The sequence below is a fragment of the Hyperoodon ampullatus genome (assembly GCF_949752795.1).
Source record: "Hyperoodon ampullatus genome assembly, chromosome: 7".
Taxonomy (NCBI): domain Eukaryota; kingdom Metazoa; phylum Chordata; class Mammalia; order Artiodactyla; family Ziphiidae; genus Hyperoodon; species Hyperoodon ampullatus.
This window is the reverse complement of record NC_136920.1, coordinates 7,566,494-7,593,169: the sequence shown is the minus strand read 5'-3', so window position 1 is coordinate 7,593,169 and position 26,676 is coordinate 7,566,494. Positions and strand designations below refer to the sequence as shown.

Below are 26,676 nucleotides of genomic sequence, written 5' to 3'. Positions count from 1 at the left end.
GTGTGTGTGCGTGCACGCAAGGGAGAGAGAGAGAGAAAGGGAGAGAGAGGGAGAGATTTGTGTTTGTTTTATACCAGCCAAAGGACATCTGGCTTCTAGCCAGCCACCTGACTCTTTTGAGTCTTAATTGCTATCATTTTGCAACTCTTTACTGAATTTTTTTGTGAAAGACCATAGGTTTACTTTGCATATTTGACTTTTGGGTCAGTTGGCACTTAATAGAAAGTGGCCCAGTAGGACCTTTTTGGGGATATGCACACATACTTAATCCAATTTCATTTGTTCCATAGTAACTGGAGGAGCAGGTGGGCATAAACCATTTAATCATCTACTTTTCAGGCTTCACTGTCTCAGGAGATACTATAGTTGTTCTGTTGTAACAGGTCTCTGCTTCTAATCCCCAGGCCGGAATCTTTCCTAGGCAGTAAGCCACTTTGCCTGTGCTCTCCCCCACCTCCAGCCCCTTGTGAATAACTCTTCCTCAGCATCCCGTTCTGCTTACACAGTGAAGCACCAACTCTTGTAGAAAGGTTCTGATTTGTCCAGTTTTTATCTTCATATTATTCTGTATAAATCCTGATGGGGAGAATTCCCTTTAAGTAGTCATTCATTCACTCTGGGCACCTTGTTTCATATGGTTTTGTTTGTTTGTTTTTGCTCATGTGGCCCAGCCCTTCTTTTTCCTCTGCCTTGGGATAGGTTCTAACCCGTAGGTATGAACTCTTCAGTTTCTTACCTGCCTGACTGAGTGGAGAATTCAGTTGAGGGTTCAGATATAAGAAGTCCAGTAGCATGCAGTGATAAGCTATGATCTGACTGTCAGATTCATTTATAGTTAAAACAATTATCCATTTTTCTATTGTGATGCTGGATTTCAAAAACTAATTTTTAGAACTCTTTATAGTATTACACATATTAGCTTTTTTTTTCAGTTGAGGTATAATTGACATATTAGTTTCAGGAGTACAGTATAATGATTTGATATTTCTATATTTTGAGAAATGATTACCACAATAGGTCTAGTTATTAGTTATCATCCTTACACAGTTACAAATTTTTTTCCTCGTAATGAAAACTTTTAAGATTTGTTCTCTTAGCAACTTTCAAATATACAATACAGTATTATTAACTATAGTCACCATGCTGTACATTCTATCCCATGACTTATTTATTTTGTAACTATAACTTTGTATCCCCTTCATCCATTTTGCCCACCCCCATCATACGGTTTTATTATTCTGTGTATTTGATTTTATGCCTTCCAGGGCTCAGCTCTCTTTCCACCTTTTTTGTAAACCTTTCTGTGTTGGTCCAGTCAGTCCCTTTGTGGTCATTCCTTTGTGAACTCTTAGAGTATATCATTAAATTATTTTAGGATTACTGTTTTTCCTTAAGTAGATTTTAAGCACTCCTGAGCAAGGAGTTTTCACTTCTACTTTATGTCTTTAGTACATTTTACGTAATAGGTGTCATTAATTGTTTGGTGGTAGGAGCTAAAATTTCTCAGGATAACAGTTTAAAAACTCTCTCTCCCTTTATTTCTCACACGCTCTTTCTCTTGTTTGTTTTTGTTTTTCTTTGCTGATAGAGACTCTTGTTTGTTTTTGTTTTTCTTTGCTGATAGAGACTCTTAGCTTTGGTAGCTTATAAAACAATTCCTTACCTTTAACTATATTCTTTTTTCTTCTTGTACTCCCCTCTGCTCATTACCATGCTGTTCCACACTAGGATGGGTGAACTCTTCTCTTAAGAAGTTACCCCAAAGGCTCCCAGAGTCCTATAATCAATGCCCGGTAGTTGAGAAGGATTTCCAAAGAGGTGTAGCACTGCAGGTATAAGGTCCTTTAGACCAGGGATCATCAAGCTCAACTTTTGTTGCAAAGGCCCAGAAAGTACACATTTAGGTTTTGTAGACCAAGAGGCAAAAAAGAGGATATTATGAGGGTACTTACGTGACAAAAGAGAAACAAATTTCCCCAGATTTTATGATGAAATTCAAAATTTAAGAATACTTGAGTTCATTTTTCCGTGATACAGATCTACTAATGAGAAGAATGAAATTCTTTTTCTAGGGGGATAACATTTCATTTAAATGGCATTTGAAGGTAGAGTTCCCCTCTCATCAAAATCTATTTGCAAATGTTCATCTAATCTATTAATGCTGATCCGTAGTGAGATTTTACATATTTCATCTTTGAAAATGTCTTTTTATGCATGTAGGTACTGCCACATTCTGATACCAGCCCACAAGCACGTATGATTTTAGTTGAGTATATTCTTCACTTAGAAGGCATAAAGCATTTATAGAATTCTATTAGGTTCTTCTCTTTATTTGCCTTTTAGCATGTCATTACTTTGTAGATTAATCATTTCCAGTGGAAGGTTAGGTGAAAGCTCTTCAATTGCATAACTAAATGGCTTTTGGAATAGGGAAATTTCCTTCACACTTGCATTAAGTTCTGAAAAATGCTGTGTAACTGTAGTTTGAAAATATATCGACTGCAAATTTGTATGGGAATGGGAATCTCACTTATTATTTTAACTTCAGATAGCACTTCAGCAAAGGTGAATTTCCAGAGCCATTCAGTGTTCAGTAGCAGTGGTTGAGTGTTGTTCTCATTCAGAAAAATTTCAGCCTTGGCCCTAAGCTCCAAAAGTAGTAAAAAAAAAAAAAAAACAAAACAAAAAAACCCACATTACTTCCTTTTTTTTCCTTAATAAATTTATTTATTTTATTTATTTATTTTTGGCTGCGTTGGGTCTTCGTTGCTTGCGGGCTTTCTCTGGTTGCGGTGAGTGGGGGCTACCCTTTGTTGCAGTGCGCAGGCTTCTCATTGCGGTGGCTTCTCATTGCAGAGCATGGGCTCTAGGTGCACAGGCTTCAGTAGTTGTGGCTCATGGGCTCTAGAGTGCAGGCTCAGTAGTTGTGGCGCACGGGCTTAGTTGCTCCGCGGCATGTGGGATCTTTCTGGACCAGGGATCGAACCTGTGTCCCCTGCATTGGCAGGCGGATTCTTAACCACTGCGCCACCAGGGAAGCCCCAGCGTTACTTGTTGTAAGCCATTAAACTACAGTGTGATAGGACAAGTCAGAAACTAGTGATGGTTAAGTCCATGAGAGTAAATTAAGTTCACTGTTGACATTACTGGTTCAGTAACATGTGAGGGATCAAAAAAAAAAACCTCCCGAAGTACCTGCTTATGAAAAAAAGAAAGAATAGCCATAAGCTTTAAACACTTTACATTGTCACAAGTATTGTGAATTTGTCCAGTGAAGCCTTTTTTTCTGTCTACACACAATTTTACCACCATCAGTTGTAGCTCATCATGGCACGTTCTGCTGCACGTTGTAGTGATTTCATCTTTTCTTAGCTTCTCTGACAATATTCTGCATTCTGTTTCACATGCACTTTTCATAGAAGCTAATTCTTCATCACTTCAAACTCCTCAAATAAATGACAACACTCAGATCTTAAATTCGTCAAGAATCAAGGAAAATCATCATTGGCTTCTTTAACTTATTAACAAGCGACCTTAGAAACCAGCTTTGATTGAAGCTTTGTTTTCATTTTTTATTTTTGTGAAGAAATTCTCCTGTAATAAGATATTCCATTTAACATTTTCTGACTTTTCTGACTGTTCCTTTCTTGTGATTTGGGAATACTGTGATGACTGCTTAGTCTGGTAATGTCGACATATAGTGTATTTTAGCACAGGGATGGTATGATTGCATAATAAACAGTGCTTTGCCATCTAGTTTCATAACAGAATAGTTCACATCCCATTGTACCTTAAAAACACATTTGAAGTCCAGATTTTCTTTTCTTGTTTTGACATGTTGAGTGTGCACTTATAATAATAAAATGTTGCAGTACAGCACATGGCACTCTGAGCACTGCTGAGTTATACCCATGTCACTGTGATTTGGAGAGCGCCTAGCTGCAGTGCACAGTGATAGCACCGTATGTGGTCTCTTGTCACAACTGCTCAACTCTGCCCTGGTAGTGTAAAAGCAGCCAGAGGCAGAATGTAAAGGATGGTGTGACTGTGTTCTGTTAAGACTTTATGGTCATTGAAATTTGAATTTCACAGAATTTGTACAAGTCACGAAATATCGTCCTTTTGATACTCCCCCACCCCCACCCCCAAACAGTTGAAAAGGTAAAAACCATTCTTCGCTCAGGGCCTATATTTATAAAAAAGGTGGCATACCAGATTTGGCGATCTCAGTACGGTACCCCCAGGTGTCCTAGGTCTCTGGAGTTGCTTCACACACTCATGGCAGGAAAAATGGGGTGGGAAAGGATCTAAACTGAAAAGGTACCATTGTGGTTTTTGCTGTTGGTTAGATTTTTCTATTTCTTTGTTTTTTGTATGTAGGAATCTTATGTGCATGTAATCACCTCATAGTCTTTCTGTTAGATAGTCTTTTATAATACCCTGATTTTAGATTGTGGTTATATTTATAGAACCTGTCCTAAATGCCAGGGATTGTGCTGCTTTATATTTTCTTTCTTTTCATAATTTTTTATTTTATCATACATAGGTACACAGCTTACATAGGTGCATAGTTTAAAAAGTCAAATGGTATCACAAGATTTATAACAAAAAATAACAATCACCTCTTTCATCTTTCCCATCCTATCCCCTCCTCATCCCCAGCCCCTAGTGAGTAAGTGAGTTACTTACTCACTAGGAGCTGCTACCTCCATCTCTTAGCTGTTTCCTCATCTTCACTTCCTTGTGCATTTCTAAATTATATACCTGTAGGTAGCAGTTTCTAATCTATCTTACTTCTAACTATGAAGATTAAGGTTTAGCTATTATATGCATAGCTCTTTCCCTCTCACATCTCCCAACATAGTTAAAGTACAACTTTGGTTAAGATCAGTAATAAAGTATGTATATTTTGGTTAATTAATCCCTAAATCTCTGACTTAATTTGCAGAATCCTTCTCAACACAGTAACATACATCTGGCAATACACTTCCTTGGACATATCCTTTCCAGAGCCCTCTGCCTCATGGTTTACTCCAAACTTGTTCCTCTTGACTTTGTCTGTAGCTGCAGGTGTCCCCCCTTCTGGGAGTCATCTTTGCTTCTCTGTGTGTTGGATCCCTGGTCTCATGGATTCCGTGTCTTCCCCTCATGGCTTACTGCCATGCTTTAGTGAAGCCCGTTCTCCATCCAGTAGCTTCCTCAAGAAACTGTGAATAAATCTTTCAGACCTTCCAGGTCTAAAAATGTTCTTTTCTAGAATTGCTGTTGAGGAAGCTGATGTCATTCTGATTTCCAGTCCTTTTATAAGTTTTTCCTCACTAGAAGAGTTTAGATACTCTTTTTTTTTTTTTTTAATCTCTGATACCACGGACTTTCACACTGTGTCTTAAAGGATCTTCTACCACTCATCGTGGTGCCACATGTGGGTCTTAAGGGGAGAGTCACTTCTTTATGCTCGGAGAAAAAAACATTTTTTGACAAGGGAGGTTAGTGGTGAATTATAATATGTTCTAAAACTTTTGTTACTTGGATGTTGGACTTTCTGAATTGTTTCTCCATTTTCTGTCTTTCATAAATTTGTTGGCATTCTCCTTGGCTGTTGTTTCCTTTTCTTTGTCCTTTATTGTCATTTTTCTAGAGCTTCCAGAAGGGTAGAGAATTGTGTAGATTTCAACCCACTAAGCATCTGGAAGGTTGCAGAATCCTTTGCTATTTTCTTGTTGAGACTCCATGTCAGCCCAAATGTAGCCATGCCTTTTATATCACATAGACTTTGAGAAGAAATTCATAAAACAATGTGGTGGTCATTTAATATAGTCTTTCTGTCCAGAACGGGAAGTTGTCTGTCGTTGCCCTCGTAGAGAATCATCCAGGCTTCCAGAGCATCTCCAGCCTTGGGGTCTTGAAGGTGTTGGTGTTCCTAACCTTTAGCAGGTTCCTGCATCTTCTGCTCACAGATAGGACAGATAATCTGTCCTTTTCACTCACTGGCTCTCATTTTTTCCCTTGGGCACTGTCCGTGATAGTATAAAAGAGCTTTGAGATATTCAAAGATAGTTATTTTTTCCTCCAAGTGGCAAGTCCTTCTGCCACCCTGGTCCTCTTTGGGTGCCATGTGGTTGGCAGTCTCTTCATCTGCCCCAGAACAGGATATGATATTGCTTGGCATGAGCTGATCTGCCCAGGGAAGGCTTCAGTAGAGTTAGTATCTCCCGTGGTCCTAGACGCGGTTGATCTATGACACATTCTGAGGGTTACTTGCTTATTAGTCACAGCATAATACAACTTTATGTCAAGCTTATAATTAACTAAAATCTTTGGACTTGTTTCTTTCTTTAACAGTTTTCTTAGGCCTAGCAACCTCTACCCCCCACCCCATGTCATGTTTTTCAGTTTTTATTTTAAAAGGACTTTACATTTAACCACGTTAAGTAAATTTCTCTTGGTTTCATCATGTCAGACAGCTTTTGAATGCTGATTCACTCGTGTTTTCTGTGCATTTGGACAAACCTGTGGCATTCTGGTCAATCAGCCCTGATAGCGCCACTGGCCACAAGAGCTGAGCTCCTCCAGTGTCACCACCCATGCTCTTTGGGCTGAGCTCCCAGCCAGCTTGTCTGTCAAGTGATTCTTTTCCCTGCCCATGAAGACATGGGGTTCCCGTCTACGAGTGTATCCCAAGAGCCATTAGATGGCAGGTTAGCCTGCTGCTGTTTCCCTTCCGCAGGCTGGCCTGGGGCTGGCTTGTGCTCTCGATGACTGCTGCTGGGACCGGTCGCTCACCGGGTGTTCCATGCTGGTCCTGTGGCCGTGTGCCGTGATGGGAAGAGCACAGACTTGGGAGCGCGATGGGCCTGGGCTTGTGTCCCAGCTCTGGCCACTAGCTGTGGTCTTTGATAGATCATCTCACCTCCTAGAATCTTAGTTTTTCCATCTGCAAATGAGAGCGAAACCTTGAAGAGTTGTTGTGAGGTACAGATGATGTATCTAAAAGCATCAAGCCCAGAGTCTGGCATATGGTAGGCACTTAATAATTGTGAGCTGCTATTAGTCATTTTTCCTCCTTTAATCGAAAGTTGCCGTATCAGACCATTTACTGTTATTGTGGAATAGCTAGAAGAGATTAAGGAGCTATAAAGACTGTAAGCAGTGTTCACGTCTCATGTTCTACACTGAGCTTGTATTCCTGAGCAGAGTCTCAGCAGTCCAGGAGTCTGCTTTGCTGGTAAAATATTCATGACGGAAAGCACTTCCTGGAGGTTAACAGGTTATTACTGCTAGTCTAGGGACTGTTGAGATAGCCGTGAATGCTTTATGATTATATACATTATTTATGTCTGTATGTCTCTATGTATGTATGTATGTATGGCTGCCGTGGGTCTTCGTTACTGCATGTGGGCTTTCTCTGGTTGCAGCAAGCAGGGGTTACTGTTCATTGCGGTGTGCGGCCTTCTCATTGTGGTGGCTTCTCTTGTTGTGGAGCACAGGCTGTAGGCGTGTGGGCTCAGTAGCTGTGGCTCGCGGGCTCTAGAGCGCAGGCTCAGTAGTTGTGGCGCACGGGCTTAGTTGCTCCGTGTCATGTGGGATCTTCCTGGACCAGGGCTCGAACCCGTGTCCCCTGCATTGGCAGGCGGATTCTTAACCACTGCACCACCAGGGAAGCCCTGATTATACACATTCTGATTAAAGTTTGCTGGGCAAGGAAGATAGAAGGTTAAAAAAAATGGGGAGGGGCTTTAAAATTTGTGACCAATTTGCCATGTCTGTCTTCTGTTACAGAGTTGCTTATAACTCCAAATTAACCAGGATAGTTAGCTCATTCTTAAACTGAAGGTTGTTTCTTTTTGGCCATTTTTCAATGGCATCTCAGTATGCTCTAGAATTTCTGATTTGGAAAGGCTGTTCTCTTTGGGCATCTTGTCTGTAATGGACATATGAATAAAAAAGTAGCCACTGTCACTTGATTCAAATTGGGTGACTCACAAACTGCATATAACTGGTTTCACTTAGTAAAAACATGGGCGAGTTGGATTTTCCAAGGCTTTCCCCTGCCCTGTGTTAGTATAGAATTCTCTTTCTAGCTCTGCTGTTTTCATACTGTTCCTGACTTGCTTAGGACCAGTCTTCCTCCCTACAGTTTTATTTATTGTATTTATTTTTTGGCCACGCTGCATGGCTTGCAGGATCTTAGTTCCCTGACCAGGGATTGAACCTGGGCCTGAGCAGCAAAAGTGATGTGTCCTAACCACTGGACCACCAGGGAATTCCCATCCCTACAGTTTTAGATTAGGAACTCTTTTGGGTTATTTCAGATAACAGATGTTCTAATCACATCACGTTTCCTCTGGCTCTCCAGTTACATGTCACTTCTTTCTGATATTTGAGTCAGATTTGTTGACAGCTCTGCCTGGTTTCAGAGATTCAGAGAATTCTGGATGCTTGAGATGGAAAACCCTCTACTTAGAATTTTCTTATTTGACTTTTGTCATGTTCTCTTACCTACACTACACCCTCCCTTTCAGTATGTAGGCACGTGTGTGTGCGTGTGTGCGGGCACACACACACACAGAATAGACATCTAGATCCAGCTAGGTTTTCCTTGCCTTTATTGCTTTGATCTCTAGCAAGGCTCCTGACAAAAACCTGATTACCATTGCGTCATCCTCATTACTTGTCTTCTTTCTTTCCAACCCCTTAGTCTCACTTTAAAAAAAAACTTGTTCTTAGTATAAATAAGTCATGCTTTGCATATACTCGTATTGAAGTTTTTGAAGTTGTGGAAAGTATGCACAGAAATTCGTGTCCACTTGCGTTTTCATAATGAGAACTTGCAGAGGCACAGACACACCACTGTACTTTCGTGTGGACTCCGTGACCGAAGTGAGGCTGGACTTTTCTTGATTGGCAGTTGGCTGTTTAAATATAAAAGGGAAGTGGGCGATTAAGATCGCACCTCTTGCCTGTCCACAGCATCTTAGAGGTGTATTTGGAGTTAGCCCCAGGGTGTGGGTAGGCATTTGTTTTCTGAGGATCGTGTATTTCCCAGGTAGCTCAGAATTCCAAGGGCAATCCATAAATTTGTATCATCTGATACCTAAGTACAGCTAGGAATGAAGAAAGCATGAAAATTAGGCTTTGAGGAATTATGGGTGAAACCAGAGGGGGGATAATAATTTAATGTGAAATCTCTTAGGGAATAACTTGGTTTTCAAAGTCGAGGCTGTTGTAGGGCCTCGCCATCCACTGTGAGTTCTTAAAACGGTCTCTGGGTCACCGCTCTTTATCTAGGCTCACCCCTGTCCAGTCCATCTTTCACATTGACAGCATTTAAACTCTAGATCTCATCTTGTTGCTCATTTGCCTTGTCTCACCTGACCTCAGTGTCCCTCCTCAGTGGTCTTGTCTTCAGCACTCCCTTCCCTATCCCACATTTTAGTCATATTCAAACACATGGCCGTTGTGGGAACAGGTGAGACCTCTTCCCCTCTCCGTCTTTGTGGGAGTACAGCGTCTGTTGAAAATGTACTTGCCACAGCTTAAATTTCATCTCCTCTGTGTCATTTTCCTCTACTTCTCTTGAGTCATTTGTTTCTATATACTGTGTTAATCTTTGCTATAGCTATTTTAATGTGCATTTATCTCAGAACGGACTGGCTCCCTCCCTTGCTTCTGCAGCAAGCCTGCCCGGCTGTGCTGTGCATTCGTACATGGCTCTTTGAGATCTGGCTTTGCGTTGCCTAACCTTTCCTCTTTCTTCTTGTCATCAGGACCTTCTCCCTGCTGTGAATTTCTTGAAGCTCCAGGGTCTATCCTCCATGCTTGTAGGATCACCTACTGAGCCCTACCTGTCTTTGAGGCCCAGCTTAGGCCTCATTTATAGCAAAGTCTTTTCTGTCCAGGCTCCCCTCCCTTGAGCTCCCTTTCTACAGAACAGGCTTGGAGTTTATGCCATGTATTTTCTGTATTTTCTCTGTTCTCAGTTTTATTGTATTCTTAAGGAAGTAGGAAGTAGGCGCCATTTTCATATTACTCCTGTATTCCCCAGTACAGTGCATATTAGTGCTTTAACAGTACCTGTTGATCAATATAGTGCATATTAAATGGATTTTACTCCTTTATTTACTACTCTGAAAAGCTGAAATATCAAAGAAGGTTACAAATTAAAACTGGGAAAAGCGTCTACAACATCTGGATGGTAGAAACTTGATTGCTTTTGATAGGTTCTTTGGAAGAAGCAGTTTCAGAGCTAATACAACGAAACTGGCCCTGAGTTTGTATTGCCCTTTTCTCTAAAGAAATTCGTTATCTCTAACTGGCACTCTGATACTTGATTTGATTCGTCTAGTGTTCGGGTGGGGGTGAGGGGACAACTGTATGAGTTGGATTCCTTTGTTAGGAATGGAGAGGCAGCTACTGGGTAGACTTCCCAGTCCTTTGTGATCTTTTTCCTTAGTACTTAAAGAGAGCTGCCATCAAAGCCCAGCTGTTACTCCTTCCCGATGTTGCACGTTTCTGCCTCTTCGTGTGAAAATTACAGCTTTTGCCTAGGCCTTGAGCGTTGCTGTTGGGGGGAGTTTATCATTAACTTATAACACAGAGCTGACCTCCCTTCAGAGTGACTCTGCACGCTGCTATTTATGGGTACTTTCCTCCCTGTCCCTTCCTGGTGGCGTGCTGCTCTCAGCGTACAGAGTGGCAACCACCAACCCTTCCTCAGCCTAGCCGTCCGCCCATTTGGGTCTTGTTATACGTGGCCCAACTCAGTTCTCCGCACACCTGAATCCAAGCCCAGGGGTCCTGCGACTCCAGGTGTCTGGACACTGGCAGAAGCAGGAGAGCCAGTAAGAGCAGCCTTTCAGCAGCTTGGTTTATTCACTACACCCTGTTCCTGGGCTGCTGGTAAACTCGGCCCAAGGTTCGGGGTAAATGTGCCTGCCCCTCGCGGAGTAATAGCACGTTGTTTTGAACCTGAATGGAGGCAGTGAAGACTCAGTTTTCTCCGGGACCAGTGGGGAGTCTATTTTTTTATATTAATCAAACATCATTGATTCCCAACATGTTTGAGTGACCTGGGCATTTTATTTTTCATCATAATATTTTTGAATTAACTTAGAAAATGAAATAAATTCCCACAGACACGTACCTATTTTAAAATTTGGCCAGGTGTATCTCTACCAGTAATGAGCCACTTGTAGCCCTCCTGATTCAAGCTAGCATTCTCCATTATCACAAGGTAAAGAATTTGAAATTTTACCTTTTATCCCTACAAATATTCCTAGAAATTAGAGGCTGAAAAACAGTTCTAGTTTTCTTGTGACCTACTTGTTTGAGTTAAGAATGTCCAAGTTGTTTCTTTTATATGTATATATGTGTGTGTGTGTGTGTGTGTGTGTGTGTGTGTATATATATATATATGAGAATAAACATGATTTCCCAGGTATGTTTATATTTTAAAAGAAAGGAAGACCGTGGCCCATAGCCTCTCCCCACCCATCCCACATTGGCCCTTGTGTGGAAAAGGTGGGTAACTATTGACTTTGGCTGTGGAAGGAGATGGGGAAGATATTTTAGTACCAGGACAGAAACTTTGAATCATAATTGTAGCAATCATACAATTTTAGCTGTCTTGTCCCGTATGGCCACATGTGACTCTTGAGCACCGGAAATGTGGCTGGTCCAAATTGCGATGTGCTATGAAATTTCAAAACACCCATATTTTGAAGACCTAGTACCAAAAGAATTACATGTTGAAATAATAAGAAATAATAATGTTTAGCTATATGAGGTTAAATAAATACATTTAAAATTAATTTTACCAGTTTCTTTTTTACTTTTTGGTGTGGCTGCTAGAAAATTTAAGCTTACATGTGGCTCACATTGTGGCTTGAGTGATGTTTCTGTTAGCACCAGCTCGGGTGACAGTGGAAGTGTTGCGTTTCTCGTAGCGCTGAGGGCCGGGGCCTCTAGAGAGTGCTGCAGGGAGACTGAGGTGTATAGGGATTTGAACCTGGGGAGCATGTGCTGGCGTGCCTTTGTATAAGACCCAGAAAAAATTTGTATTATAAATATTCCCTTCGTAGCACATCTAAAAGAGATAGTATTAAAAACCTGTAACACATTTTGTTGTCGTAAAGTCTTTCCCCTGTGTTACCTTAGGTGGATGCAGCTACTTCTCATGTTTGTGTAGGTTGTACTTCTTACTTTAGGTGACTGCAGCTGTCTAAACTGGATGTATGTTGTGCGTGTTTGTTGCAAGACGAGCATGCGAGGAGGTATTTAGGGTGTGGGATCTTGGGGGTTGAAGTGGGCCGGTTACGGAATGGCATACCGGAGTCTGGCTTTGCCGGTGTGCAGCCTGTAGTCCCACGGGGCCCACACCCAGAAGCGTTAGCTTTCAGGCTCAATATTGCTGTCTTGAGATTCTTCATAATCTTTGAATCTCTTTTTGAATCTTTGCACCTTGTGCCCTGGGCCAGCCATTCCTGGGTACAGGTTTTCCACCATTGATAGCAGTTTGCGGACTTGGGCTTTACAGAGTACAGTTTACCCCACTTGGATAGAAAATTGCCAAAATTAGGCAGTTAGTACATATGAATAGGGGATTTTGTATTTTAAACTCATTAAAGTTCTTCTTTGTCATTGCCACAGTTTCCTTCTCATTTGTAGGCAGGACCATCAGCAGTTTCTCTCTCCAAAGCTCTTTAATAGTTGACCTTTTAGTGTGTTCATGGTGTCATTTTTTCTGGCCTCTGTTGGAAAGTGTTATGTTTTGCTTCTGTTACGTTGAAGGAAAACTCACTAATACCAGCTTGTCCACAGGGAGTTTCTGAAATAAATAACAGTCACGTGTTGGTATAGTAGGCTTTTCCTCTGTTTCTCATGGTTACATGATTATTTTGAATATACTTATTGCAGTTTATTACAAATGATCAACAGTGGTTTAAACCCAGGGCAGCAGCAGCATCTGAGGACTTGCTAGAGGTGCAGAATCTCGGGCCTGACCCCTGCTTTCCTGAATCAGAATCTGAGACTGTGTTTTCATAAGACCCCATGGAAGTTTGGTAGCACTGGTTTAAAGCTCACTTGACTTAAAGGGGTGATATGTTGATTACACAGAAGCTTCCAGGTGCTGAGTGCCGGTATGTCTCAGCCACCAGACCGGGCCTTTCTCATCTACTCACAGCCAGTTTACTTGTTTGAGGATATTGGGGCTTAGAGAGGTGAAGTGGTTTTCCTGAGGCCTCAGTGCCAGGCAGTTGTGGAGCCAGCATTGGAATCCAGTATGTTGAGATGCTTAAGAGTCCTAACAAAGTTTGAGGAGAAAATGATGTTTATTTGATGGAAAGCAAGTGGTTGTAGGTGGTTTACATAAACCACAGTTGGGCCCTGTTGAATATACTCTACCAGCAGAGCCTTGGCAGATTCTGCAGAGGGACTGACGTCCTTCTCAAACCTCTTGCACGTGATTTAACCACATCACCATACCAGGTCCTGTGTCATAGAGACAAGGTAGCACCTTTTGTTTCAGAAACAAAGTGTCACTGCTTAACTGCTTTTGAAACAAAGGTACTGTGGCCCAGGTTTTGCTTCCAAGAAGGATGATATTTTATTAATTTCACAGGACCCTTAATTAAAGCAGTTGATCTATGACGAGTAGATTTATGGATCCTTTGGTCCTATTTTATGCATATATGGTGATAATTTTCACTTGTGTCTTCAGTTATGAGGAAGGCGAAGCATAGCAGAGGTTGTCCTCTGTGGCATCAAGTAACAGTTAACTCCTGCCCACATACTCGTCAGCCCTTGTGGAGAAAACCCTATTTTCAAGGTACCTCATCCAGCTTATAAAACAATTCTAGGATTTTGCAGAAAGATGGAGGGTAGTTTGGTTTTACCATTTCTCTCTTTGTCAGTATTGATTTAAAAGCCTGTGAGTTGGTTTACTGTAAGAAATTGTATTCCCTCTTATCGCTAAATCCTGTTGAAGTATACCTAGGTTAAGAATTTTAAAGTGTATTTATGTTTACTAAAAGTGAGCTCTTGAAGTTCTGAGTTTTTTCAGTTTTTTCAGAGTATCTTAGTTACATTTTTTAAAGGACTCCATTTACTTCAGGGCCCTGGGCAGTTGAACTTTGTAACAGTTAGTTCATACCTAGCTTGATTTTACTTCAAAGGGCACAAATAGAAGTAGGGCCAAGCCAGGGGTAACTAATTTACCAGTGCTGTTCATTTCCAGTCAATTTGCTGTTTGGCTAAAAGATAGAATACATAATGTTTAAGAGTCTGCTGTGGTTATATTTTATTTTTAAGTCGGTAGTATACCTACCCAATTTAAAGAAAATGCACTGTGGAAATGTATATTTTAAGGTGTTCTGATTTGAAAAATGCCATTCTAATTTAGGATAGTGGAAAGCAAAAGGAGTTAGGCATTTTAAAACAGATAGTTGCTCAAGAATTCCTTTTCTTGTGTATAATAAAATAAGTATAATAACACACGGTGTCGTGGGCCCAGGAGTTTGGAGGAGCTGGTTGGTCAGGTAGGCCATCCTGCTGGAACACAGACCAGGTGTGTATGACGGCTTATTGTAACCCGGCCGAGGACAGGCTCTCAGATCGGCAGGCAGCGATCTTCCACGTGGTGATTTGGGGGCGCAGGCACCTTCCTTTTTGGCTCTGCTGTCCCTTAGGGCCTTTTTTGTCATCAGCATCCAGCCAGATGCGGGGGGGGGGGGGAGCACATGGAGGTTTTTATGGCTCACAACACATTGGAGAAAACTTTGTAATGTGGCCATACCTACCTGCCCGAGAAGTTGGGGACATGGTCTAGGTGAGTGCCTAAGGAAGGGAGAGAATGGATCTGGTAGGCAGTCCCGCCTGACACCACATGGCTCCGCTCCTCCAGGCAGGCTGTGAGGACTGTGGGGGACATGCCCGTGTGGGTTCAGAGATGGCAGAAAGGAATGTGTTAGTCAGCACTCTATTTCCTCTTGAGCAAGGGATGCTAAACTTTTTCTGTAAAGTACCAGATAGTAAATATGCAGGCCACACATGGTCACTGTCACATATGCTTCTCTTAAACAACCCTTTAAAATTATCAAAGGCATTCTTAGCTTGCAGTCTGTGGGCTGGATTTGGCCTGTGGGCCAAAGTTTGCCAACACTTGTTATTTCATCACCACCAATTATCAGTTTTCTCTGTAAATCAGTGTATGATGAGTTACCTTTATAAGGTTAAAATTTTGGAAGTCAGCTTTTAATTGAGGTAGATAATGTGATTATATCTTGATCCATATTTTAGAAATATGACTTTGGTTTGTAGACATTTATAGTTTTCGGTTGATGAATATGAGTGTATATCTTGTTTATAACTAGCCAGTAGTAAGGGCTTGATATCAGATTTGCTTTTGTGGTTTATTAGTACTTTTCATTATACTTTGCCTTTATGTGTGGGATTACAAAAAAATGAAAAGACATGCTATTTTAAATGAGACCTTTTTTTTTTTTTTTTTTAAAGACTTAAGGCTAAATTATTAACTGTGTCCAGTTTCCTGACTTAAAGTGGAGAGGCCATTAGATTAGCAGAAATTCGGCTTATAGACCAAAATAAGCACATACTGACCTGATACCAGTGGGACGTGGGAAAGTATTTGAATGTCACTAATGGCTTTTCAGTCAGTGACTTTGCTGAAGTATTTAAAATAAGGAAAGTGAACTCTTTTGTCAATCTGTAGACATCCTAGGATCGAATTTTCCATGATCAACTTTGAAGACAAGGTGAATGATTGTTCTTTAAGGTGATCTTGCTACAGTTTTTTGTTTCTTTGTTAAGAATGGCATAGGTTTTACCATTTTATGGCTTTCAGATTTTCAGCTGTGCAAGTGCTGTAAGTGGCTAAAAGTTCTGGTTCGTGGTGGTTATTTATTTAATGTTGTAATATTCTGAAGAGTACCATGTACTTAGGTCTCAATACTTGTCATTTGTTACTGAAGATACTAGTTCTGTGTAAGAATGTATGTTTCACCCTGAAGAAAGGGTTTAATTTCTTCCTTTCCCAGCATTAAATTCTTAAAGTATGGGTGGGTTAATTTTGCAGGTTAAAATCATCCCAGGTTTTAGCATTCTTTCAGCATTTTCAAGTCAAAATTTTTTGTTATCAATAAAAATATTTTCTGAGAAGGAAAAAATCTTGCCAATTTTACTTATTTAGAAAGTATTTTATAGATTCGATATGGAACTCGTTTTTCTTATGTGACCCAAATTGACATTTTAGACTGTAAAACTAGATGGAAATTTGAAAAATTAATATGTGAAGTTGAAATTGTATTTGAAATACTCTCTGCATTTTGTTTAGAGCAGCATGTTTTGGAAATTTGATCTTCACTCATCATCCCACATAGACACACTTCTAGAAAGAGAAGATGTAACACTAAAGGAGTTGATGGATGAGGAAGATGTTTTACAGGAATGTAAAGCTCAGAACCGCAAACTTATAGAGTTCCTGTTAAAAGCAGAATGTCTTGAAGATTTAGTCTCATTCATTATTGAAGAACCACCTCAAGACATGGATGAAAAGATCAGATACAAGTAAGAAAATTCAATCTTCTCTTTAGGGTGGGGCTGAAGTGAAGCGGGGGTAGGGTATATTATCGTCCTTCTTGTCTAGCAGCTCTGCAGGGCTGCCGTAGACCAGTTACAGAATGTCAGCATGTCAAGAGCATCAGGGTCAGTGGAACAAACAATCCCTTCTAGAACTAAGTTCAGTGAAATCACAGGATTTTTAAAGTGAATGTTCTAAATTTTGGCCAAAAGGTTTTGTCTAAGGGCAAGGTGCATTATAAACAGTGATAAAGTTTCCTAAAATAGTAAGACAATCCAAGTAAGTATTTTCTCTTTTTTGCAAATAGGAAGACAGAGATGATGTGACTACTCAAGATGACACAGCACATCTGGGCCAGAGCTTGTTTTATGAACAGCGCTGCTGATAAAATAAATTCTGACCTTTTGTTAACTGAAAATAAGGGTATGGGTCTTGGTGAACATTAGTGTAGCTAAATTTAAGCAGCTAACACCTTGGATAACTGCAGTGGATTTATCTACTTCACCACTGGTGTCGTCAGCTTATAACGCTTTGTATTCGGACCCCTGGAAACTCTGCGAATATTCCATATGTATTTAAAGTGTTGGGGTTTCAGTTAGTTACTTTTCCATCTCCAACTCTATTGAAATATTTGTCCCCCCTCTCTGCCTGAAAATAGAACCAATTCAGGAACAAAACAAAAAGTCATTGATTATGCATTAAATAAACTTAATGGAATAGGAAGAATAATGGCCTACAGTAGATTCTCCTTTGCCCTTTTCCCCCCAGTCTGTCCCCCTTTTCAGATATCCTTTCATTTTTTTGAGGGGAGAGCTTTGCTGTCAGAGGAATAATACTTAGTAATGCTTTCAAGTTCTCGTGGCTTGGCTCTTCAAGGAAGTCATGTTCTCTGCCAGCCATTAAGGTTGACAACTAGCATGCAGCACGTCTCCACTCGGAGACCAGTACCTTAGAAAAGAAAAGGACAGAAATTTGACAGGAATACCAGTGGACTCCTGTCGCCCCGAAGATAGATACTTTGCTACTTTGGAATTCCCTTCACCGTGAACCAGCATGTGTGGATGCTGCTTGTCGTGGGGCTTATCCTGGCCAGAGGCAGCGTGGTGTGGGCTTTGTATCAGGCCCAGCCGGGATGGGTGTAGCCCTCTCCTGGAAGCTCTGAGAACTTGAACAAGAGGGTTACCCTTCTTGGGTCTGTTTTCTCACATGCTGAATGAAGCTAGTACTTCTTTAACTGGAGAAGAGTAAGCAAGCCTTGTGGAAATTGTTTATTTTACCAAAAAGTAGTCATGGCATCTGTTGTATTGCCATGCCAGCGTTTTTTGTGCTACCTTTGAGGTTGAGAGAGCAGGTGTGTTTCCCTGGGCATGCAGCCTTCTGGTTGGCGCCATTTCGAGGGAGCGTGGCTTGAGCTGAGCAGAGCAGTTCTCTGCTGCACTTCTGGCCTGGACAGAGCCGCCAGCTATGGTAACATGCACAGAGCTGGATGACTCGGACAGCTGGATTAGCACAGAGCGATTTTTCAGAGGGGATCTGAAAGCTTCTCTGGGTTAAGGTTGACTATAGTCATCTAAAGAAATTTAGACTAGTGCTTTTTAGTTTAGGGGTGATGGGGTGATTGCTGTGGATTGTGAAGTTTGTAGCTGCATATCAGTTACACCTGTGGATTGAACCTGTCACTTTTAATCCAGTGATCATACACAAGGTGTTAAAGGTTTGTCATTTTTACACTAACTTTTTAATCTTAATGACAGATACCTCAGTTTTAAATAATTTAGCAGAAATTTGAACAGAACTTTAAAAATGGGTCCTTAAGTAGTAGTGTAAACCCAAAAGCTGAGATGCTGTTGGTCGGGTCAGGGTTCCCACAGAGGGACTTCAGAGGCAAGAGGAGAACCAGGAGGGGTGCTTCCCTCAATGTCAAGGGAGGCCAAGCTTCAGGACGGGGAGAATGGGACAAGGGGCCCAGGGGATCCAGGGGCTGTGCTGACAGGCCAGGTAACCATTGGCATTTACAGCGTGGAGCACACGGGCCCCTTCAGTGCAGGTTCTCCGGGTTGGTGGACACGGAAGCCAGGCTGCAGTGCTTCTGAGGAAGAACTGGAGACAAAGCAGAGAGTTCTTTCAAGTAGTTCCCTGGAAAAGGAGCAGAGAGAGAAAGTGGGAGCTACAGGCAGATGTGGAGCCAGGAGAGGTGTGGTGTTTGTTTTTTTCATAGATGCGAGAAATAATGGTGTGTTTATGTGCTGGTGAGGGTGATGCAGCGCAGGGGGAAACGGGGCTGGTGTGGAGGGAGCAGGAGGTCTCGTGATGCTCTGTGCTGGCCTCGGTCGAGAGGACAGTAGGGTGGCTTCATAGTGGGAGGAGGAAGGGGACCGGCTGCAGGTCAGGGGTACGGTTGGGCTGGGCTCTCTTCCCATCGCTTCTGTGCAGCTGAGCTCAGAGGGTGGGGTGGGCCTGGAGAGGCCTTGCTGAGGGGTGGCGTAGAGGAAGCCTTGGGTGTTTCAGGAGCTTGTTTAATCTTAGGGAGGTAGGGAGGGAGAGTGAGAGTAGCCCCAGCCTGTTCCGAACCAGAACTTTGAGCCTTTGTGTTTGTGCCTGGGCCCCCACGTGTGTGCTTCTTTAGCTCAGTCAGACCTCCAGGTCACCGGTGGAGAAACAGGTAAAAAATTTAAAAGCTGCCCATGCATTCCTCTGGACCTTCTGCATCAGAATTCTGAGAGTACTCCTTACACACTGGGCTGTGGCCGGAGCTGGGGTCTCCAGCTTTTCCCGGCCCTTTGCCAGCAGCTTCCAAATTGGGGCAGTTGGGCTGACTCTGCCACCACCCCCGCGACCCCAGCCCCGTTGCAGCATTCGGGCAGTTTTATGAAGTAGAAAAAAAAAAGGGGAATTAAGGCAGCTAGTATTTATTTATTCCAGGCCTCCTTCTCAGTATTTTGTATGTATTATTCTCCCCCGTGAGGTAAGGACTGTTGTCTTAATATTGCATCCTTGGAAACTGAGGCCCAGAGAAGGTAGGTAACGTGCCTGAGGTCATACAGCTTGTAAGTGGTGGAGACAGGTTCTGAGCCTAGGTGGTGTGACTCCAGAAGCCACACCTGTCGCCACTGCTTGCTCCTGCCTCCGGCACTTTGGTGACTTTGCATTATGGGGTCTTTGAGCCCATGTGTTCTATAAAGTGAGGAAGGCTTTAATTTGATTGAGCTGTAGCCTCCTGAAGACAGCGATTTGATAACGTGATCTTTGTGCCCACACACCTGCCAGTTCTGTTGTCTGTCTTCGATTTTTTTCTCCCTGCACAGGTTCCTTTGGGGGTATTCTCATAGGGTTCAGTGTTCCTCCCTCATGGCAGACCTGCTAGGTGCTGCAGTTTCTGGTCTGTTGCCAGTTGCTTCTCAAGCCAGTGGTCTCCAAACAGGCAGCTGCTTGCTTGTCTTGGATGCCCCAGGGGTGCTGCATGGGTTCCGACCACACTCTTTACCCCTCTCTTTTGTCATGTAGCTGCTTCTGGCTGTTTTGTCACCTCCCTGTCCTGATCAGCATTTGAGCTTGCCACTCCCTGCTACTCACCTAAAGAGCAGGGAGGGGGAGAGTGTAGTCTGGATGGGCCTTGGAGTCTCCACTGTTGCTCTGAGAACAGATGAGAAGTCATTTGTGGTAAAAGAAGTGAGTGGAGAAAATGCATCTACTGCCTACTTTTCAGAGAGAGTGCTCTTGCGCTCAGGGGCAAACGTGCTTTAGGGGTGCAGGTATTTCTAGCGCTGTGGGGCCTGTGGAAGAGGGCTGTGTCCCACAGCAGTGAGATCTGATGGTGGGCTGATCCCAGAAGATCCTGGAAGACTGGTGTGGAGAGCTCTGTATACGGTTTTCCCACCTGGGTAACTCAGGCCGTGTCCTGTTCTCTCCTGAGTATATCAGAATATTTATTCTCTTAACATGTCATATGGACTGAATACTTGATAAGCCCAGCTTTCTAACTCCAGTTACAACCCATCTGAGAATACAGGCAGCCTGTCCAGGAACCTAAATGTGTCTTGAGTAGTTAAGGGTGCTGTGTGCAGTGCAGTTTCCTGGAAATGGGCGTCCCCCGCGGTTGTCCTATGAGCTGTGCTGCTTTGCATGCCAGAGCAGGCTGCTAAGGGCTGCAGCCCCAGGCTTTGACCTGCCCCATCTCGCCTCCTCCTCTGAGGAGGCCCCGCCCTTGCCTCCTGAGTCCCAGGTGTGCCCTAGTTTTGTTGGGGAAAATGTATTCCTATTAAAGCTTGGTTTAGAAACCATTTTTTAGACACAGAAGAAAATTCACTTTATAACCTCTCTAGATTAAATTGGACGGAATGGATTGAAATTATTTTCTAATTCCCAGAAGGTGACTTTGTTTATTTTTCACAAAGTTTTAGGAAACCTTTCTGATTTGCATTTTACTTTATGTAATTAAACTGTTAATACAGATGATGATATGAGTATCCTGTTCTTCTAGGTATCCAAATATATCTTGTGAGTTGCTCACTTCTGATGTCTCCCAAATGAATGATAGACTGGGAGAAGATGAATCCTTGCTAATGAAATTGTATAGCTTCCTCCTAAATGATTCCCCCTTGAACCCACTACTTGCCAGTTTCTTCAGCAAGGTGCTAAGTATTCTTATCAGCAGAAAACCAGAACAGGTAAATATTGTTTTCCAAAAAGGTAAGTATTAGGGCTGATCATCCCCCTGAGATGATCCCCCAGTAATTTTGTTGCTTCAATGTTCTGAGTGTGCCTTAAATCCAGGTTCTGTAAAAGAATATGTTTTAAACCTTAAGCATTCTAAATGCTTGCTGACTTAACACTGACTTACTCATTAATGAATACATTCTAACTTGACCTCTTCTTTTCTGAGTACCTCACATCTCAGTTTTTCAGTATACTTTGGCTTCCTCTTCTGACAAGTGGTTGCATGAGAATGTTGGGGTCCGTTTGTGAGGACAGTGTGAGGAGGGTGCACACTGAGGGGTTGGTATGTGGGTGGCATCTTGGTGACTGTGGTAAAGTAACAGTTGATTTATTTGTTCTTTCCCCTAACGATGATCACAGGTGAAAGTTAAAAAGCTTTCTCATAAATGCAATTGATGATTAATTTATGCAAATGGTGATTGTTTCTATTTTGACTCCACTCAAAAACTTGAGCCATCTGGGTACCGCCTGCCATGTGCGTACACATGGAGCTCTGCTGTTCCTGTCCAGTAGGGCTTAGCAGGAGCTCGTTCCTCACTGTGAACACCAGGAGCCTCTCCCCGCTCTTCCTCCTCTTCCTTCATTGTCGTCCTCATCTTCTTTGTGGTGTTGTCCATCTGTGTTCCCACATCCCACCCCCGCCCCCCCACGCTTCATTTTGTTCTTAATTCAGATGTACTGTACTTGGGAAACTTACTTTCCAAGTATCTGTCGTATGTGTAGTGGTTCTCGAAAGTGTGGTCCCTGGTCCAACAGCATGAGTACCACCCGAGAACTTGTTAGAAAAGCAAGATCTTGAGCCCCATTCCAGACCTACTGAATCAGACCCTTTGGGGGTGGGCCCAGCAATTTGGGATTTAAGAAGCCTCCCAGATGACCGTGGTGCACGCTGAAATTTGAGAATCACTGCTCTAGTGGGAACTGGTGTGGAAAAGGACCTGCTTACGAGGAGGCTATGATCCACTTATGGAAGCAGGCACCCAGGGAGCAGCAACAGCCGCAGATGCCCAAGTGCAAACTAACAGTCCTGCAGATTGCAGCCAGCAGGGGTGTGATGACAGGGGTGCAGGGGTCACACCAGTTGGGCCTGGCATCCTTCGTGGTGGAAAACAGGCTCCTTGACCCGTCCTTGCTGTCAGCAGACATGGAGGGACTGGAACTATTTTAGGCCCGGTACGTCTGTCCTTTGCCAAGGCAAAGTGGATACATGTCTTATTTTAGACGAGGCTGTTCTTTCATGATCTTAATTGAGCAGGATTACCTTCCTAAGTGTATTGGAATTGAGGTTCTTTTTTCTTAGATAGTAATCCCCAAATCATGAACACTGCAAGGCAGATTGTCTTTCCTTCGTCTGTCTTGTGATAAGAAGTGACAGTACTGCTGACTGTTTGAGGAAGGTGCAAGCCATCCCATCAGTCTAAGGTCCTAGTCAGTTCCAGGTGGTTGTAGTCACAATTGAGACAGGTCTCACACCTTCTCGTGCTTTTCTCCTCACTCTGTGCTAAGGAAACCCAAATCTGTGGGTCCTGGATTTCAGTGTACCTTTAGTATAGAGTGAGAATACATTTAAAGCTCTCTGGTGGCCTACATATTTGCATTGGTCTTCGAGGCCAGACATATTACCTGTGTGGAGAACATGGCACGTGCCAATTAAATGCCGAGAGGAGGGCCCATTCACTCTGCTGCTCGTCGGGCTTCTCATTTAAGCCTTCAGCCACGAGAGGATTCGAGAGCCCTTGCTCTTTCAGCTTCAGGGAAAGGTCACACTGCACCTTTCTATCCTTTTGAGAATTATGAGTGTAAATAAAGGTTTCCCATCACATAAGGCATTAGTAAGGATATACGCAACTGCAAGTAATGAAAAAAATTCAGACTCAGTCTGACCTAACCAGTACAGACATTCATTAACTCGTGGAGCGGGAGGTCCAGCTGCGTGAAGCATCGTCTGTGTTGGATGGGTGGGCCCCTCAGCAGTGCCGTCCTCCAGCTTGCTGTCCTTGCTGTGCTGCCGCGGCACTGGCTGGGACTTGTGCCTTTGGGCTCCAGAGTCAGTGCTTTTGCCACTAAATAATGCAGTATTTTGGCTACATTTGACTTTTTCTTCCTCTCTTCTCCACTGTGCTTTTAAAAACTACCATGTGACTCAGTTGTGAGTGGATTAATTATGTATAACTTCTTGAAGGTTTATGTTACAGAGTTCAGCCTCATTGTCTAGAGAAGCAACATGTGATGGTTCATCCTGCATTTACACCTGATGGTGTGAGGCAGTTTTTAGTTCATCCCTGGCTGTTAGACGTGTGGGATAGTGGCAGACTTGGGGCTTTGGGGGCATTGAAATCTCAGGGCATCCACTTTTTAGCTTCTAGCAGATATTTCTCTGGTCGGAGCCTCAGTTTCCTTGTCTATAACACTGAGTTGAGCAGCCCTACCTCACAGGCTTCTGAGAGGCTCCGGTGAGACTTTTGTCAGGGCATCTGCCACGCTGACCGTGCTGCTTCTGGGACTTTAGAACAGGTAATTTGTGCACACGGACAGAAACCAGGAGGTACACAAGGGTGTCCAGGACAGAACAGGTGCCTTCTTCCACCTGCGCAGAGGAGACCCAGGTGGCGGTCATGACTGTATGACTGTTTTCATAACTCCTCGGGGTAACTGTCAGCCTCTTCCACACTCACTCACCCTCCTTGTGTTAATCTGATCAGGTGAATTGCTGAAATAAAATGCAAATGTGATTTTCTATGGCACATGAGTTAGCCACTTTGATGTAGAAATCTTTATATTTTTATTTTTTATTTTTCTTACTTGCTAGAGTACAGTTAGGATTTTGAATGTTTATTCTGTGTTTTCATGTAAAGCCTAATGGACTTGCTTTATGTCCATAAACTATTAAGTGGTGTATTCGCTTGCTCTTTATAGGGTGTTAAAGTTTTAGTCCTTATTCTTTGAGAATTAATAATGAAAGTGAACAGAAATAAAAGATTATGGTGTGTTTGTATTAGGGAACATGTGATAATTTAAGGATTTTTTTCCCAAGAGGTTTTTGAATACTGTAACAATTAGAAGGTTTTCCAATTTGACATCTTACTACTAATTCAGCACTTGCTTTTCCTTAACTTAAAGTGGTGGTGGATTTTGGAGCGGGCAGCTGAAAGCATCCTAAAGTTGATAGTTCCCAAGTGATGTGTCTTTCAGTTGTGGCTGTCCTCCTCTAGATTGTGGATTTCCTAAAGAAGAAACGTGACTTTGTGGACCTTATTATGAAGCACATAGGAACATCGGCCATCATGGACTTGTTGCTCAGGCTCCTGACATGCATTGAGCCCCCACAGCCCAGGCAGGACGTGCTGAATGTGAGTAGGGTCACGGCCGCTGTGGGCGGGCTGGGCAGTGGGGGCTGGGGAGTGGCTCGAGCTGCTGGGCTGCTTGGTCTGGGCGGGATTCTAGGGGATTGGTTGAAAGTGGTCTGGGAAACTGGGGTGGGGGTTGGATTCCAAAACGGGAAGAGATTCAGATTTTTCGGGATTAGGATTCCCGACGTGCACATCCCTAGGTACATAGGCTGTCTCCTTGTGAGGGGTTCTTTCCCTTTGCTGTTTGTTCTTCAGCGGGAGTGGGAAGGTAGAACGGGAGCTAAAAGTCTCATCTGAGTATGCTGTGAGGCTTCTCTCTTGAGAAGATGGTCACACTGCAGAGATATCTCTGGAAGTCAAAAAGAAGAGGTGTTGGCATTTCTAGGGAATCTGGCTTCAGAAGTAACTTTCTTCTCGTGGATACCTAGGAGCATGGGATAAGAAGGAGAAAGGAGTTTACCTCCAGAAGGGCACATATTTTAAAATTTGGTGAGGTGGTTATTTCAGGACATGTGTGTATCCTGAGGAGCTGCCTTGGGTGGGAAGAGGAGGGTGTGAGTGACTTGAAGATGAGGTTTCTCACAGTCTCTCGTCTTTGCTTCCTGTCTTCTGTCTCTTTTTTGTCCCTTTCACTGCCTCCTTCCAGAACCACTCCCCAGTCCAATCCATCTTTTTTTTTTTTTTAATTAATTAATTAATTTTTGGCTGTGTTGGGTCTTTGTTGCTACGTGCAGGCTTTCTCTAGTTGTGACGAGCGGGGGCCACTCTTCGTTGCGGTGTGTGGGCTTCTCATTGCGGTGGCTTCTCTTGTTGTGGAGCACGGGCTCTAGGTGCACGGGCTTCAGTAGTTGCGGCACGTGGGCTCAGTAGTTGTGGCTCACGGGCTCTAGAGCGCAGGTTCAGTAGTTGTGGCGCACGGGCTTCGTTGCTCCGCGGCATGTGGAATCTTCCCGGACCAGGGCTCGAACCCGTGTCCCCTGCATTGGCAGGTGGATTCTTAACCACTGAGCCACCAGGGAAGTCCCTCAATCCATCTTTAATACTCAGCCTCAAACCTTAGAACTCTGGAAACAAGTTGTATTGAAAAAGCTAACGACCTGAAGGCCCAGAAGGAGGGTCTGTCGGGTGGTGTCCCAGGGAAGGACATGTTCTACCGAGGTGGGCAGGCGTGCCGGAGCGTGTGTTTGTGTGAGTGGGAGAGTCTGGGGGTCGGGTCAGGGCTGGGTCTGTAGGAACAGGCAGAGGTCTACTGAGAACCGTGGTCATGTGAGGAAGTCAGCTGGGGGTCCTCGTGGATGACCTGGGAGTTGCCTGTGGGAGAGGGCCCTAAATTGGGACTCCGGCCCTTTTTAGGTGTGCTTTTGTGGATGTGAGTCTCTTCTCAGTAGAGGTTGGGGATTCCAGGGAAGGTAGTTAAGGATAAGAGGAATGGTCCCCTTTATGTTTGGATTATTGTTGGGGGAACTTATTCAGTGTGGTTTCTTAGAATTCCTTTGGCCACTGCTGGGTTGAATTTTAGGGCCCACTTCCAAAGGAATAGGTGCGTTTCTGGAGGGATATGGTGATAGGTGGTTAATAAAGACGTAGGTTGGGGGAAGGGTAGTTAGAAACTCCTAAATGTCTTACTTTGACTGGGGGGCCCACCGTGGGCTTGGACTGTCGGTGCTTGTTAATAGCTGTGGAGGCAGTGAGGGTGGGGGTTTGATTCATTCACTGCCCACAAAGTTTCCTACTTTTTCCCTTGGCCGTCAGGACCCTCTGCCCCACCTCCTCTGTAGAGGTGTTTGCATCCTGTTTTAGGTCGTTGCTACTCAAAGTTTGGTCCCAGACATCACCTGGGAGCATGTTAGAAATCCCAGGTCTCACCCCTGCCCTGCTGAGTCAGAATCTGTGTTTGAACAGATTCAAACACAGGGTACTTCACGTACACATTTTAAAACATCTTAAAATGTGAAGTTGGGCCTCTGCCTTTGTGGTAGTCTCCTAATAGCTTTTGTTTGCATTTTCTTTTGG

General features: G+C 43.2%; 1 protein-coding gene across 13 annotated transcripts in view; it reads left to right on the top strand.

Annotated features, from left to right (window-relative positions):
* Positions 1–16,357: 16,357 nt before the first annotated feature.
* PPP6R3 (protein phosphatase 6 regulatory subunit 3) overlaps positions 16,358–26,676 on the top strand; it is a gene marked incomplete at both ends in the record, with an annotated part of 72,087 nt that continues 61,768 nt past the window's right edge. For all 13 annotated transcript variants that reach the window (XM_079709148.1, XM_079709147.1, XM_079709146.1 and 10 more), the window contains 3 exons: positions 16,358–16,584; positions 21,078–21,264; positions 24,526–24,663. In XM_079709148.1, coding sequence (XP_079565274.1) covers positions 16,358–16,584; positions 21,078–21,264; positions 24,526–24,663 — 552 coding nt within the window. The remainder of the gene's footprint in view (positions 16,585–21,077; positions 21,265–24,525; positions 24,664–26,676) is intronic.